The 15,810-nt window shown below is 41.6% G+C and overlaps 1 protein-coding gene across 3 annotated transcripts in view; it reads right to left on the bottom strand.

Moving 5' to 3' along the window:
* ADHFE1 (alcohol dehydrogenase iron containing 1) overlaps positions 1-14,674 on the bottom strand; it is an 85,954-nt gene extending 71,280 nt beyond the window's left edge. For 2 of the 3 annotated variants that reach the window (XM_033934221.1, XM_033934220.1), the window contains exons 1-2: positions 14,568-14,674; positions 5,191-5,228 (exon numbers count right to left, since the gene is read on the bottom strand). In XM_033934221.1, the coding sequence (XP_033790112.1) occupies positions 5,191-5,228; positions 14,568-14,620 (91 nt within the window). In that variant the 5' untranslated portion in view covers positions 14,621-14,674. Of the gene's footprint in view, positions 1-5,190; positions 5,229-14,333; positions 14,503-14,567 lie in introns of those variants that run through there. The other variant, XM_033934222.1, reaches the window with a different exon arrangement.
* Positions 14,675-15,810: the final 1,136 nt, after the last annotated feature.

The raw sequence follows: 15,810 nt of genomic DNA on the forward strand, positions 1-15,810 counted from the left end.
GGCGGTCCTTCGGGGTGAGGGTGCGAGTGGTCCTGCCGGGGGGGGGGGGATGTATCGGACGTCGGGGGGGGGCATCAGGCTTTCAGGATGGGGACAGACCTTCAAGGGGGGACAGGACTTCAAGGGGGGACAGTGCACGGAAAGTCAGGGGGGGTGAACGGAGAGTCAGGACAGCGCACGGAAAGTCAGGGCAGTGCACGGAAGTCAGGGGGGGTGAACGGAGAGTCGGGACAGCGCACGGAAAGTCAGGGCGGGCGAAAGGAGCGTCGGGCATCATGCGCGTTATATGCCTGAGCGCGGTATAGAAAAGTTTTGGTACATATCATCGTGATTTCTGCGCGCTATACCCCTGTGCGCGTTTTACACAGGTGCGCGTTATATCCGCGAAAATACGGTAAAGGTTGTATTACAGGTACTATGGTAGAATCTTTGACTATTGTTTTGCCGAAGCCAAATAAAGATCCTATGTTGGTTTCAAATTACAGGCCTATTTCTTTGATAAATGTAGATGGTAAACTTTTGGCTAAGTTATTGGCTTTACGTTTGGCCAAGGCTCTCCCTTATATCATTGGTATGCACCAACAGGGTTCGTTGCTCAGAGACATTCTTCCAATAATACCAGGTTGGCTTTTCATATGTTAAATTTAACAAAGGACATGAACAATCCAGCTTTCTTTTTGTCCTTGGATGCAGAGAAGGCTTTTGATCACGTAGAATGGACCTTCATGTATCAAGCAATGGACTGGTTTGATATTGGTTCTGGATTTATTCAAATGATTCAAACTTTGTATAGCTCCCTTGCTGCTCGATTGTATATTAATAATAATTTTTCAGAACATTTCTGTTTGCAGCGGGGTGTTAGACAAGGATGTCCCTTGTCTCCTTTGCTTTTTGACATTGTACTGGAGCCCTTGTTATTAGCTATTCAACCGGTAGAGGAGATCCAGAGTATTCCTTACGTAGGTCGGGAATACAAGGTCTCTGCTTATGCAGATGACATATTGCTTCATTTGAGGAATCCTGGAACAACCATTCCACATTTATTGGAAGAACCACGACAGGATTAATTATACATTTTGGTGGATAAATGTGTGTACCACATATAAGTTTGAAAGAATGATGGCGGAACGTTTGGGGACTAGTAAGTCCTTTAATGATGTACGGAGTCCATTGACTACTTTTGTTGCATTACAGTAAGGGTCATGTTTCTTCCCTTTTCATTAGATTTCTTTACACATCCAGGGAGGGTGGGTGGGTGGGGGGAGATAAATATACTTTGAAGAGTTAAATTATTTAATTATAATATTTCAAGTACATTGTATAAATAATTAAGTTGAGGATGGGAGAAGATGATTGCTTAATGTATCAATTGTATAGTTAATAGTGCGTTTCATGTAGTATTCATGATTACGGTAATCAAATGTATTGCACTATCAAAGTTTGAAAATCAATAAAGATTTAAAAGCTCTATAATTGTTTCCACCATTTTGCCCGGCCCTGAATTCAGGCTTACTGGTCTGTAATTTCCTGGATCTTCCCTAGAACCCTTTAAAAAAAAAAATCAGCATAACTTTGGCTACCCTCCATTCTTCAGGTACTACAGATGATTTTAGCGACAGGTTACAGATCACTAACAGCAGGTCAACAATTTCATGTTTGAGTTCTTTTAGTACCCTGGGATGTATATCATCTGGTCCAGTTATCACTTTTTAACTTGTCGATTTGGCTTAGTACAGGGGTGCCCACACTTTTTGGGCTTGCAAGCTACTTTTAAAATGACCAAGTCAAAATGATCTACCAACAATAAAATTAAAAAAAAAAAACCCCCACAAAGCACACTGAAAGGCAGAGAAAATGTTAATTATCATTCATATTCCGGGTTTTTTTCAAAGAGGTAAAGGCAGATGACTCTATGCAATGTCACCTCAATAACAACCATACAAAAATAGACAAATATAGCCCCTCCCTTTTTACTAAACCACATAGCAGTTTTTAGCGCAGGGAGTTGCGCTGAATGCCCCACGCTGCTCTCGACGCTCATAGGCTCCCTGCGCTAAAAACCGCTATTGCGGTTTAGTAAAAGGGAGCCATAGTGCAAAATATAGACAGCAGATATAAATTCTCAAAACAGACACATTTTGATCACTAAATTGAAAATAAAATCATTTTTCCTACTTTTGTTTGGTGATTTCATGAGTCTTTGGTTGCACTTTCTTCTTCTAACTTCTTCTCACTTCACTCTGGCTGCACTTCTTCTGACATCTTCTGACTTCAACCCACTCCTGCAGCCAATATTTCTTCCCTTCTTTCAGCCTCCTATATGCTTTCTCTCTTCCAGACCTCATTCTCTTCCCCAACTTTTTCTTTCTTTCTCCCTGCCTCCTGTTCTTTCTTTCTCTCTCTCTCCATGCCCACTTTCTTTCTGTCTCCCTGTTCCCTTTTTCTTTCTGTCTCCCTGCCTGCCCCCTTTGTTTCTTTCTCCCTGCCCTCCCCCAAGCCACTAGGTTTGCCGTCGCCACCGGGGAACAGGCTTCCAAGCCACCGCCCCCCAAGCTCTCCATGCAGAAGCCTTGCATGACCAGCATTCTGCTCCCCTTCAATTCTGATGTCGGAGAGGAAGTTCCGGGCCAGCCAGGCAGTGATTGGCTGGCCCAGAAATTCCTCTCCGATGTCAGAATTGACGTTGGAGAGAGGAATGCTGGTCAGTGTGAGGTTTCTGCAGACCCAAATCTCCGGACCCCCAGGGCCAAGGAAAAGAAAAAAAGCCAGTCTTCCATGAGAACCATTCCAGTCTCTTTTTAGCACGACATTCAACTTCCCATTTTCAGGCTCAAGACGTCAGAGCAGCAGCAGCAGCTCCGGCATTTTTGGGCAGAGCACCTCCTGCTCCCGACCGCCTTTCTCCAGTCTGGCTTGTCGATTCCGCCAGGGGCAGCCGGCGCTCAGCTCTGCAGGGTCGTGACTTCCCTAGACCTCCCTCCCGCCTTCTCCCGAAAGAAGTGACATCATCCCCCAGTTGAAAGACGGGTTCTGGCAGTCGGGCAGGAAGGGCGTAGCGAGAATGAGTGTGCGTGAAATGATGACCGGTGGGGAACCTTGGGGAGAGGAAGGCTGATTGGCCGGTCTATTGGGACGGCAACACGAGTCTATATCGACTGGCGTTACCTTCCTGATCGACCAGTCGATCGCAACCGACGTATTGGGCACCTCTGGCTTAGTACAGCTTACAGATCCACCGAGATTTTTCAGTTCCTGCACATCATCACCCTTGAAAACATTTCTGGTTCAGGTAGCTCTCTTAAATTTTCTTCCGTAAAGACTGAAGCAAAGAATTTATTCAGTCTCTCCACTATGGCCTTATCCTCCCTGAGCACCCCTTTTGCTCCTTGATCATCTAATGATCCTACGGATTCTCTCACAGGTTTTCTACTTCTGATGTACCTAAAAAAAATTTTAATGAGTTTTTGCCTCCTTTGCAAATTTCTCTTCATATTCTTTCTTAGCTTTCTTTATCAATACTTTGCATCTAATTTGCCACTGCTTGTGTCTCTTCTTATTTTCTTTATTCAGATCCTTTTTCCGTTCTTTAAAGGATGCCTTTTTGGCTCTAATAGCCTCTTTCACTTTACCTTTTAACCATGCTGGCTCTCGTTTCCTCTTCTTTCCACCTTTGCTGATACGTGGAATACATCTGGTCTGGGTTTCAACGATGGTATTTTAAAATAACATCCACGCCTGGTTTGCAGTCCTAACCATTGCAACTGATCCTTTTAGTTTCTTTTTAACCATTTTCCTTATTTTATCATAGTAGCTCTTTCAAAAATTAAATGAAAATGAAAATAAATTAAAAAGAAAATGAAAAGAAATTAAATGAAAAGAAATCTCTACAGTAGATTTCTTTTGTGATGCCACTCCAGGTATAAGCTCAAATTTGATCACATTATGATCACTGTTTCCCAGTGGACCCAACATTTTTTTTTAGCCTGGCAGTTTCATTTTGGTTCCTTGGCTTTCCAGCCTAACCCAACTTACCAGAATAACCTAAGCAGTATGAGAAAGCTACACTAAGTATGCTCAGTTCTCTCTTCTTGATATCTCCTGCTAGCTTCCAAGGTGTATACAATAAGCCTGGCATATTATAGTTGCTTGTCAATGCAGAGGGAAAAATGAGAGTTCTATTATAGACAAGGTGAGGCGGACAGGTGCAAGTGAAGTGTTCCAAGAAGGCAGAAAACTTTCATGGCTGCATGCAAGACCATGGCTGCAACCAACATAGGTGTCTGCTCAAGGTGCCAAGCCAAATGAGAGCTAAAAGTCTGCATATAAGCCTCTTAGAACCACTTTAATATACCTGACAAAGTATTCCTGCCTGGCACATTTTGGTTTTCAAATGCATGTTCAAAGACAGCCATATAAAACATGTGAAGTTTAAAGCAAATGTCTCCTAAGTATCACCATTAACTGATTCATTTTATTTATTACTAGGATTTATTTTCTGCCTTTTTGAAGAATTTCAACTATGGTTATTTATTTACTATATAAGTCGAACATAGGCAAAAGACAATTGAGCAGTAAAAATATTTAAATAACAGAACATAATATGCTACTTAAATTGCAAAACAATACACAATAAAACATTTGAATAGACAGCTTAGGAAAATGGTCTCCAACATACGGTACTCCAGGCTCTCCATTATGACCATCAAAATTGACTGAAATGCTCTTTGAAATTAACGCATTTACAGGATTTAATCTTGCCCAAACAATCCCTTCAATGTGTTACTCATGTGTCTCATTTATGGAATTTTCCATTTTTGACAATCCAAAATAAAGTGAATTTTTAAAATATATCGTTAAAGTGTCATAGAATCAATATTAGTATTAATTTTTAATGTTTAATACCCAGTCTGAACTAGCAGGGCAAGGTGGTTTAGTATGTGCAAAGCTTGAAATCTTCTGGTGACCTTCAGAGCTTTCTCTTATTCATACTGCAGTTTAATTTATAAGAGAAGGCTGAAGACCACTGTCTTAGGTTGTAAGCAGAGGTGGAACATATAGATATGATAAGAGTAACAGGAATTAGAAAATATGAGGTTTAATTTAGAGAAAACTGCATTTGGCTTGGAACTCAAACCTGGATCTTCTGCATGTGCTTCACAAAAACATTTTACAAATTTCATTCTATGTTACCTCGAGAGTAAGTATGTGAATGAGTGGGACACCGACATCTAAGCAGAAAACAGAGAAGTAGGTTACAATTAATAAATCAAACAGAAGGACAAACTGCTGAATCAAATTAAAATAAATCACCCAATTTTTTAAAATCTATACAATTTACTTATTGATGGTAACATTTATGAAGTAATATTTTCTTCTTTTTTTAAATTCTTTATTGATTTTCTAAACTTCAAAGGTACAATACACAAATATATATCATCATATAATATAATAAGTTAATAAAAGCACATTCAACTTACAAATATACATAACCAAACATTTTCTCCCCCCCACCCAATGATTATTCGATAAAACACAGAAACATAGACTATTCCAATAACCTTACCCTATTCAGATTAAAAATATCCTCCCACCCTCCTCCCACCCCAGATGGACATACTCAAAAGCCAAATTAGGACAGAAATAGCACCCTCCCACCAACCCTTTCCTGGATGTGTACAAAAATAAACAAAAACTGACTCATAATCAAAGACCTACTATAGTGAAGTAATATATGATGTCAATGGTTCCCCAAACCTGCTTAAATAAATTATTGTGCCCCAAACTATCGGCATTCATTTTTTCATATCTACAGCTGGAGCACAAATTTGTCCACCAGAAAGGAAAATTTAGGCCATCGTAGTTCTTCCAATTTCGGGTTACCATCTGCATGGCTATCCCAGTTATGACAAGAAAAAGACATAATTTATGACGATCCATAGGGGGTTTAACATGTAATAACGTTCCACATATGACCGCCTCATTGGAATTGATGATTCCATTATGTTGTTAATCGTACCCCATATTGACCTCCAAAAGTTAATTATCAAAGGACAATAGAACAACAGATGATCCAGTGTCCCTATGTCCAGATGACAATTCCAGCATCTATTAAATTTAGAACTGTCTAACTTGTGTAACCTAACAGGGGTCCAAAAAGATCTATGTAACAGAAAAAAACATGCTTGTCCCATAGATGCTGACGCTGTACATCTCATCCTCCAAGTCCAAATTCGTGGTCATTGAGATGCAGAAATATACTGCTTAATCTCAATGCTCCAAATGTCTCTAAGACAATTTTTTGGTTTTTTATTCAAGAAATCAGATATTAATTTATACCACTGGGCAGCCTGATGCCCTAACGAATCTACCTGAAAGCATAGGACCTGCAAGCTGTAATAATTTTTTAGATTTTGCCAATCAGGGAACCCCTTCTGAATGGCTTGCTTCAACTGCAACCACTTATAATTTTGAGACTTTGCAATACCAAATGTTTGTTGCAGTTGTGAAAAATCAAGCATTTTCCCATTTGATAGAACATCTTCTAGTGTACGTATGCCTGCCTGCATCCAGTGCTTCCAGGTGATCACAGATCCGCCTATTTGAATCTTGGAGTTTAACCACAAGAATTGATAAGTGGATTTCTCTACCGGAACATCTGTTAATTTATTAATAAATTTTAAAGTTTTCCAGGTGTCAAATATAATACCATTGTCCTTAACATATCTGGAAAGAGTAATAGCTACACAGCAGAGGTATTTAAGGAAATTTCAAGATGTGTGGGAGCCGTTAACAAAATATTGTAATGAATAGATGCTATTTTTTCCCTTAAATTTATAAGTTCAATATTCAGGGTGGGGGAGGGATAATTTTTAGTATATCATATAAAAATATTTGTTATGAAAGGGTGGGAAGTGAGGGAGTTAAGGTTATATGATTTGTATTATTGCTGAATATTAAGTGATATATTTAATGTTAAAATGTTTTAACTTACTGTCACACTTATTATAAGTTTGAAAATGAATAAAGATTAATAATAACATATCTGGGTAATCTGATACTCAACACATGAAACAGTCGTAATGGGGACATCAGTTACCACTCTAAATATAACCAATCAGGCCATGAGCTCGGGGAGGATCCAATACATACCCTGACGCAGTATATAGGCCTGATGATACCTATAAAAATTGGGAAAATTTACCCCACCCGCTGCAATTGATTTTTGTAAAGATACTAAAGCAATTCGAGCAGTTTTACCCAGCCAAATAAATTAAGTAAGAATATTATGAGTGATGATGGTTCCAACCTGTTTACTTAATGGTTCAAAACAACAATATGCTACTTAATCTTGAATGATTGTGTAAAAGAAATACAGAATTAATATACTTATTTAAAATTTTTATATATCGCCTACTTGTTTTCAAAGAAACCAATGAAGTGGTGCACAATAAGATATTGAAAGAAACGGGGGAAAAAAACACCACCACAAACACAAAAACCAGAGTGGAATTGTCCAGATAAGAATGATGTGCACTAATAAAAAAGTGTCCTCCAATTCGTCTGGTAATATGAAAATCTTTATTATTCAAACATCAAAATGATACATTCAACGACTCAATGACTCGACATGCGCATGTTTCGGCCATCAGGCCTGCCTCAGGAGTCTTAAAAGTCGCAAATGATGATATAAGAGGTATGTTGACAGCACTCATATCACACGCGGCATGACACTCTCCTTTGATTGATTTGTGGTCAAGTCCTTTTGAGTGTCAGCATACCTCGTATATCATCATTTGCGACTTTTAAGTCTCCTGAGGCAGGCCTGATGCCCGAAACATGCACTTGTCGAGTCATTGAGTCGTTGAATGTATCATTTTGATGTTTGAATAATAAAGATCTTCATATTACCAGACGAATTGGAGGATACTTTTTTTAGTGCACATCATTCTTATCTGGACAATTCCACTCTGGTTTTTGCACAATAAGATATTTTCATAATCCCAATTAATAAAACCTAAAAAATACCACGCAATTATACCTCCTTTTTCACTCTTCCTTTCTCCCTCTCCTCTTCAAACTCACTCACCTCCAGCAGACCTTCCAACACCACTATTTACTTAGGGCAGGGGTCGGCAACCTGCAACTCACGAGCCACATGTGGTTCTTCTTGCATGTGGCTGTGGCTCTCCAGGCTTCGACCCTTTAATTTGCCTTCAAACCCCATGATCACTCCCACCCCGGGCCTACCGAGGTACCTGGTGATCCTGCAGGGATCCTTGTGGCAGGAACACAGCTCTCTCACTCCTGCCTCCTCATGGCTGCCTTCTAAAATAGCTACCGCGACCTCTCGAAGTTGCTCAGCATTTCCTGCAGTACAGGAAACTGTTGTGTGAAGTCACGGCAGCCACGAGGAGGCACGAGTGAGAGGGCTGCGCTCCTGCCACAAAGACTCCTGGTGGACCACCAGGTACCTCGGTAGATCCATGGGGGCGGGGGAATTGTGGGGTTGGTTGGGAGATTAAAGGGTCAGGGCCTGGAGAGGGGAGAAAACTTTGGCAATGGGTTGGGGGAATGGGGACAGGCAGGGGAGAGGGATGAGAGGTGCAGAGATCTGCAAGGGGTTGGAGGGCAGAGAAGCTACACCTTGCGGTTCTTCGTAAAACTTGGGTCAAACATTTTGGATAAATTGGCTCTTTGCTGTTAAAAAGTTGCCGACACCTGACTTAGGGGAACAACCAAGTCTTCCCCATAGATACATATTAAGAGAGAACCTGGATTTAGTTAGGTTCCTAGTGAGTAAACAGTTAATGTTAATAAAAGAACAGTGTTATTTCAGACAAATTTTAAACATTACAGTTTAGAAAGGACTAGTACTGGTAATCCCCTGGAGCTTTTCTTGTTGGACTGCTATGCCTGTTGAATTATTAAAGTGCTATGATATTACACTTGTATTCCATTGGGAACAAGCCTTTTACTGTTACTGAATTCTGAAAGCCAAAAAGCTTTTACTGTATTAGCATTCTGTCCAGTGTACTTTATTCTACTGGCCAGCAGTGTGCAAAGAAATCTTAACCTTATTGGCAAGTGGGATGATGAACACTATTAGTAATTTCATAAACTAGTTACCCAAAGTATTTCCTCCAACCATTGTTTTAAACCTTTAAAACTGATCTAACACTCCCTATGCAAGAGCTTTGGTATTCTTCCTAACCCTCTTCTTTTCAGAGCCTGATGTGCTAAACTCTTGTGTCTACAGAAAAAATTCTTGATTCTCCTGGCCTATTTGTGCACATAACTGCTGTTTATTCTAAACTAATACCACTGTTTGAACAGCAGATTATCCTGCTCCAAACCACACTCTTCAAACACCTTCTGACTCTAAGGAAATATCTGGAGAAAAGGCCTCCTCATCAACCTGATGGCTAGAAAGAAAATACTGTGCAAACAGCACTGACAACTGGGGAAATGCAAGTCTTTATCAACAAATGTTTGTTTTTTTAAATCCATGGTAATGATGAAAAATGAGGAATTTTGTGTATTTTCTATTACGCATGTTTTATTGGCTCTACCCGTACCCTTTTACTTCCCTTCTCTAATTATTTATAGCATACTTGCACTGATCTTTCTGACAGAATGATGGCTGCCTTGACAATGTTGTTGTCAAAATAACTACTGTCAAAATATCTACTGAAAGATGATACTCCTGAATCCCCAATTCATTTGCAACAAGCTGGAGGAGTAGCCTAATGTGTTCCCTTCCAGTTACATCCCAAAGCAATCGAGCTCCACTGAACAGAATACAAAGAAGGAGGGGAACGGAACAATTCTGGTCTGCTCTGCAACTTAAAAACAAGGATTAGAACAACAGTTTCTTTTTTTTACTGAAAAACAATCTTAGATAACTAACCTAGCACTAACAATCAGGGAGCTAGAGGCTGAAGAATACATGTACATATACAAGATTTTTTCACAAACAGCCATCTGACTGACAGGAGAAGAGCTCCAAGCCTAGAATCTATAAACATCAGAGGCAGAATAGCAGGCGAAAAAGTATATACTGAGAGTGGGTCATACAAACTCCTGAGAGGATTAACAGAAAGAAGATTATCCAGGTAAGAACCTAATCTTTCATTCTGTTACATTCACTCAGGAGTCCGTACATATGGTGACGTACCAAAGCAATGGCTGATATCTAGGGAGGAACAGAAGAGCCTGCCTACAAGACTGAGGACCCAAAAGTGGCATCCTCTCGAACTGCCATATCCACTCTGCAAAATCTAGAAAAAGTATGCAGAGTAGACCAAGTAGCTGCTCTAAAACTCTCTGTGTGAGGAACTGCCTGAGATGCCACCCATGAAGAAGCGACACCCGGAGACCAATGGCTGTTTACAACAGTCAAAGTATGGTGAAGAGATGGCCATTCAAATCCATCTAGCTATTAAGGCCTTGGATGCCAGCCTGCCATGCCAGGATTCACTGGTTAGCATGAACAGATGGTCTGAAAGGCAAAAGTCATTGGTCCTTTCTAAGTACTGAAGCAAAACTCTCTATACTTCAAGCTTTCTCAAAATTCTATCCTGCTTGTCTGAGCCTGTAGATTGAAACGCAGGCATATGAATCTCCTGGTTGGCATGGAAATCAGACACAACCTTTGGATGAAAGGAGGGAACAGCGCGGAGAGCGACACCCATTTCCATAATTTTAAGGAAGGGCTCCTTACAAGAGAGAGCTTGCAGCTCCAAGATGTGTCTTGCTGAAACAAGAGCCACCAGAAACACAGTCATGACCATGAGATCCAAAAGAGAAGTGTCTTTGAGTGGCTCATATGGAGCCTTGGTGAGGCTCTTTAGGACAATGTTATGATTCCATGGGGGAAAGGATGTTACAGCGAGGACCTGAGCTGAAGAGTACCTCTCAGGAATCTTATCACATCTGGATGACGATCAATAAAACACTGCAAATCTATGCCAGGAAACAGGAAATCCTGGCCACTTGCACTTTCAGTCCAGCGTGAAAGAAAGCCAGGATGACTGAAATGGGAGCCTGTAGCGGCTCCATCTAGTCCTTTTCATACCACTGTTGAAAAGCGAATGTTATGCTGATCTTCAAGAAAGGTTCAAGGGGTGATCCGGGAAACTACAGACCGGTGAGTCTGACCTCGGTACTGGGAAAGATGGTAGAGGCGCTGATAAAAGACCGCATCATTGATCACCTTGACAGACACAATCTGATGAGGACCAGCCAGCACAGCTTCAGCAAAGGAAGATCTTGCTTGACAAACTTGCTGCACTTCTTCGAGGAAATAAAAAGGCAGATAGACAAGGGTGACCCAGTTGACACTGTATATCTGGATTTTCAGAAGGCGTTCGACAAGGTCCTGCATGAACGACTACAGTGCTCCCCTGGAAATTCACGGTCCGTGGTTCGCAATCTCAGTCATTCGTGGTATTTTCTGACCGCAAAGGGGAGGCCGGAGTGCCGGCGAGTGAAGGAAATAACTCACGGTATGCTCTGACCTCCTCTTTCTGTACTAAAGTCGGATCTCACCAATCAGGAAGGACAAAGAAGTAGAGATGATCTAAGAGAAAAGAAAGTGTATGGTGTGCACAGGTTTGTTAGGGAAGAGAGACTATTGAGGACTGGCAAGGAGAGGAAGAATATGGATTGATAGATGGACCAGGATGGAATGGAAGGCATAGCATGAGAATGGTGTAGATTGGCTGGGAGTAGGATGGTAAACTGGTGATGAGTTGGGGTAGGGTTACCAGATGTTCAGGTTTACCCAGACATGACCTTTTCTTAACCTTTTCCTAACGTAATAAATTTTACGTTACGCTGGTTCCAATCGTAATTATTTTAGCAAAGTTTTGTATTATTCACCGTTATCATTTACGGCTATTGTAAACATAATGTAAATAAGTCATAAGTCTGTAAATTCAAATATTTTGTGTTCCTGGCTCTTTATTAGTCTATACAGACTGTTTATCCACGGTGGCAATGACATTTTTGGAATGTCCTGTCATCTGGGACACACGATAGGAAAAGGTTAAAAGATGGTCTGGGTGACCAGACATATTTCTAAAATATGAGGGAGTTTGTTCAGGTTTTTTCTCCCCTCCCCTCCCCTAGTATGACGGGCACGTTTCACAATTGTCTTTAAAGAATCACATCCACACTGTGATTCTGCATATCCTTTAATATAATGCCTCCCTCACTTGGTAGTGACGTGCACCTAGTTGTCTGTGCTATCAAGAAATCTATCTTGGTCTGAGCAAACAGTTGCTAACACTCTTGTATCATCAGATACAGCTGAGCCATTGTCTTGGCTATTGTACAGGATCCTTCAGGAGCATCCCAATGCTCTATGACCAATACATTGACATGAGGATGCCAGGGAAACATAGAAAACTGGGCTCCCACTTCACTTATTTTAGAACAGGGAACAGAGGGGACCTGCTGGGAGTCCAAGTTTAACTCCCACAGAGAGTCAGTAATAAGCTCTAATAGAGCTGAGGGTTTGGACAGCCGGTAAACCTTGATCAAGGGCCACATGCACACATGCAAAACTGCCTACGAACATGCATCTCCTGGCAGGGAAGACTTGCTCTGTGACAAAGGTATAGAAACAGACCCTGCATCCTCTCAGTCTCCCTCGGAAAGGCCCACCAGGTCCAGGCTGTCTCTAAATCTGAGGCAACTATGCCCTGAGAGCCCCAGCCCTTTTGTGCACCTCCTGGTGCACTGCCAGACGCCCCTTTGGGGATTTCAACCATCCAGAAAGGCTCTCCATATTAGATTGACAAATTTCAGAGAAAATGTTGTGGTAGACAGCGTGGAATCTCCTCTAGATGATTCCAGCTTGTGTCTCTTGGGCTCTGCTACCTCTGCGCTCCTGCATTCAGGATGAAGGCCATTCTGAGGCTCTGGAAGGGATTTCCTCTCAATCAACGGATCCCCCGACCGTTCCTCAGCTCTAGCGAGCAAAGGGAGGCTAAGCTGACCGCCCCCAGCACTCTTCATGTGCTGTGTGGCATGTGGCGTAAGGGCGCTCTTTGGCCAACAGGTACCATAGAGGGATTGATCTGTCAGCTGCAGAACTCAGTCTGCTTTAGAGGGATTGATCTGTCAGCTGCAGAACTCAGTCTGCTTTTCCTCCATGCAGGCAGAGCTGGACCATCGACTAAGGAAGCTCTTAGAACTAAAAGCAGTCAAAATACCACAAAAAAGGCCAGAAAAAAATAATTAAGAAATAAACAGCGAAGATCAGAAAGACTCCTTCTGGATCACGTTCAAAAGGAAAAACTGAAGGGGGAGGGGGCTGCAGAGCCTTCTACTGAAGGAGGAGGGATTGAAAAGCTGGAGTGGATTACTTCTGCATGGCTCATGAGCACTGGGATATTACCTGTCCGTCCAGAATGACATACCTATTGCTCTAGAAATACTGTTAGTTCTTGGTCTAGAAAAATTTGAAAAACCAAGGAGCTGATTTTTAAAGGTATATTAGTGGGTTTTATTTTTTTACTTCAGTTTTTAAATAGTTAATGCGAGAACTTCTGCATACATTGACTACCTGCCAAAGGAAAATTTCTAGTGAGTTACTTGGGAGACTAGTGGACATTAATTTTCCAGCTACTATGCGTTCGTTTATTGGCTCTTTAGTCTGTGTACTCTATTAGAGACTGTCCCCTTTTTGCCGAAACTGGGATCATTGTTGGGACCACTTTTTTAAAATAAAGACTGATCATTGGTTGAAAAGACACCTCCCTTGCCTTTTCCGTTAGACTATCATATCCAAGGCGAGGTGTTCTTCTGTCTGCCTGTCTCCATTTATCTACAAAACAGGGCCAGGAAAGGCAGTGCCATGACCAGCCTCTGACAAACTGTGACAATGACAATCAGCAGAGCTGCCCACTAACCCAGCTCCAACAGAGACCTGCAGTATGAATGTCAGCCTGCACAATTCTGGACTATAAATACCATATAAGTTCAAAAACTGACTATAAAACCTCTCCTTTTCTGAAACACTGGGTAACTTGGCAGTGCCTCAAATTCACATAACTTATTAGATGACAATTTTACACGTGCTGCTAAAGTAATACATTTACAGGCTAAAGTGGAAAAAAAAGGCATGCTGTTGTAAGTCAGTGTGTGGAGTATTTTCCTCCCGTCTTTGTTTTCACAATAAATATGCATGGGAGATTTCCATAGACTGCATATTCTCTGTTGTAAATAACAGGGGAAAATCCCTAACACAAAAATCACAAGAGATAAGAAAACCGGTAAATGCGAACAGTGGCCCTCTATCCCTTACTACTGATAAGTAGTACTGATACCTAGCAGTAGAAGGGCAGCCTGCAACTCCAAACCTCGCCCTCGCCTGAACCCAGAAGTGGGAGGTCAAAGGAGAGCAAAAACTCAGCTCCTCTGCACCAAAGCCCTGCTGAAGGGTCTAAAAGCAAAAACAACCCCAAGACTTTCATCTGTCGCAATGTAAACACAGCACTTTGCGTGTGACGTAGCGCCCCTCTCGCTGCTCGCTTCTGAGTAACTGCTGCGCTCGCACTCACGCTGCCTGCTGGAACTGCTGCAGGAGGTCGAAAGCCCTGCGCTGCGCTGCCATGTTGCTGCAAGACGGGTGTTAACTGAGCTGAAACCTGCTGTCACTCATTATCCCCCCGCCCACAGCAACAGTTTGTTATGAGCTGAACCGTTTTTTACCATCCTCCAAACGTTTCTATCGTGTATCTGGCCTTTCCACGAGAAAGTATGGAGTTTTGTACTGCATTATCAAAATAAGTTATCCCAGTTTATAACAAAAATAATTGAAATTAAAAATGATGAAGGATAAAATAAAGAACTATCCCAAAATACTGTTACATGCCTATTTCAATTGAACCCAGATCTGTAGGATGTGTATTTCCCCATTGCATTCCCTACGATAAGCAAGACTACAAGTTCCAGCATGCACTGGAGGTAAACCCAGGACTTTATCAACCCTACTTTGCGAATCTGGATCCAGTCTAGTTAGCAGACTTATTTATAGTAGGTAGGATGAACAACTGCCAAGGGAGCCCAAAGTTTTTGAAAGGGATATTAGGATACACCCCCAAGCACCGCCCCACTCCACCCAGTCCTGCCCCAGCCTCACCCAATACCATCTGGCACCATCCCTGGCATTTTTCACCAAAATTCAGTGGGCCACAGCACCAAGCTCCATAGAGCAGCTGGAAATGTTTTAATAAAACATCTGCTGCATGACCAGTCTCATGATAAGAACTGCAGAATCTCACAGCTCTTATCACAAGACTCATCCCATGACAGCAGGAGATACATTTCTCCCATCATCTCCTGCTGCTGGATAGAATTGCCAGTTTTATGACAGAGAAAAACCTGATGTCTGCTCCGTGCCCCTCCCATGTCCCACCCCTGTGCCCTGCCTCAAGTCTCTTTCCCCACTCCCTCTACAACCGTCTGCACTAGGTAAAACTACGGTAATACAGTATTATAGGATTCTTTCAAAAACGGTCTGATGTTATTGTGGATCCCCTAGTGGTGGATTGGTGTAATTACCACCAAGTATAAAATTGATGGAAGTGTCACTGTATCTATTAGGATAAAAACTTGTATGGTAAACTTGTACTGAAATTATGGCAAATCCAGTGTAAATAGTAACCTATTAACTGTATACTATGTATGTTTAACCAGTAACCTGTTCTAAGCTCTTCGGGGACAACGGGAGAAAAAAAAATATGAATGAATTAAATAAATAGGTTTCCCAAATAACCACACAGCCAAGGAATTTGACAAGAA

Source organism: Geotrypetes seraphini, chromosome 2 (genome assembly GCF_902459505.1).
Source record: "Geotrypetes seraphini chromosome 2, aGeoSer1.1, whole genome shotgun sequence".
NCBI classification, from domain to species: domain Eukaryota; kingdom Metazoa; phylum Chordata; class Amphibia; order Gymnophiona; family Dermophiidae; genus Geotrypetes; species Geotrypetes seraphini.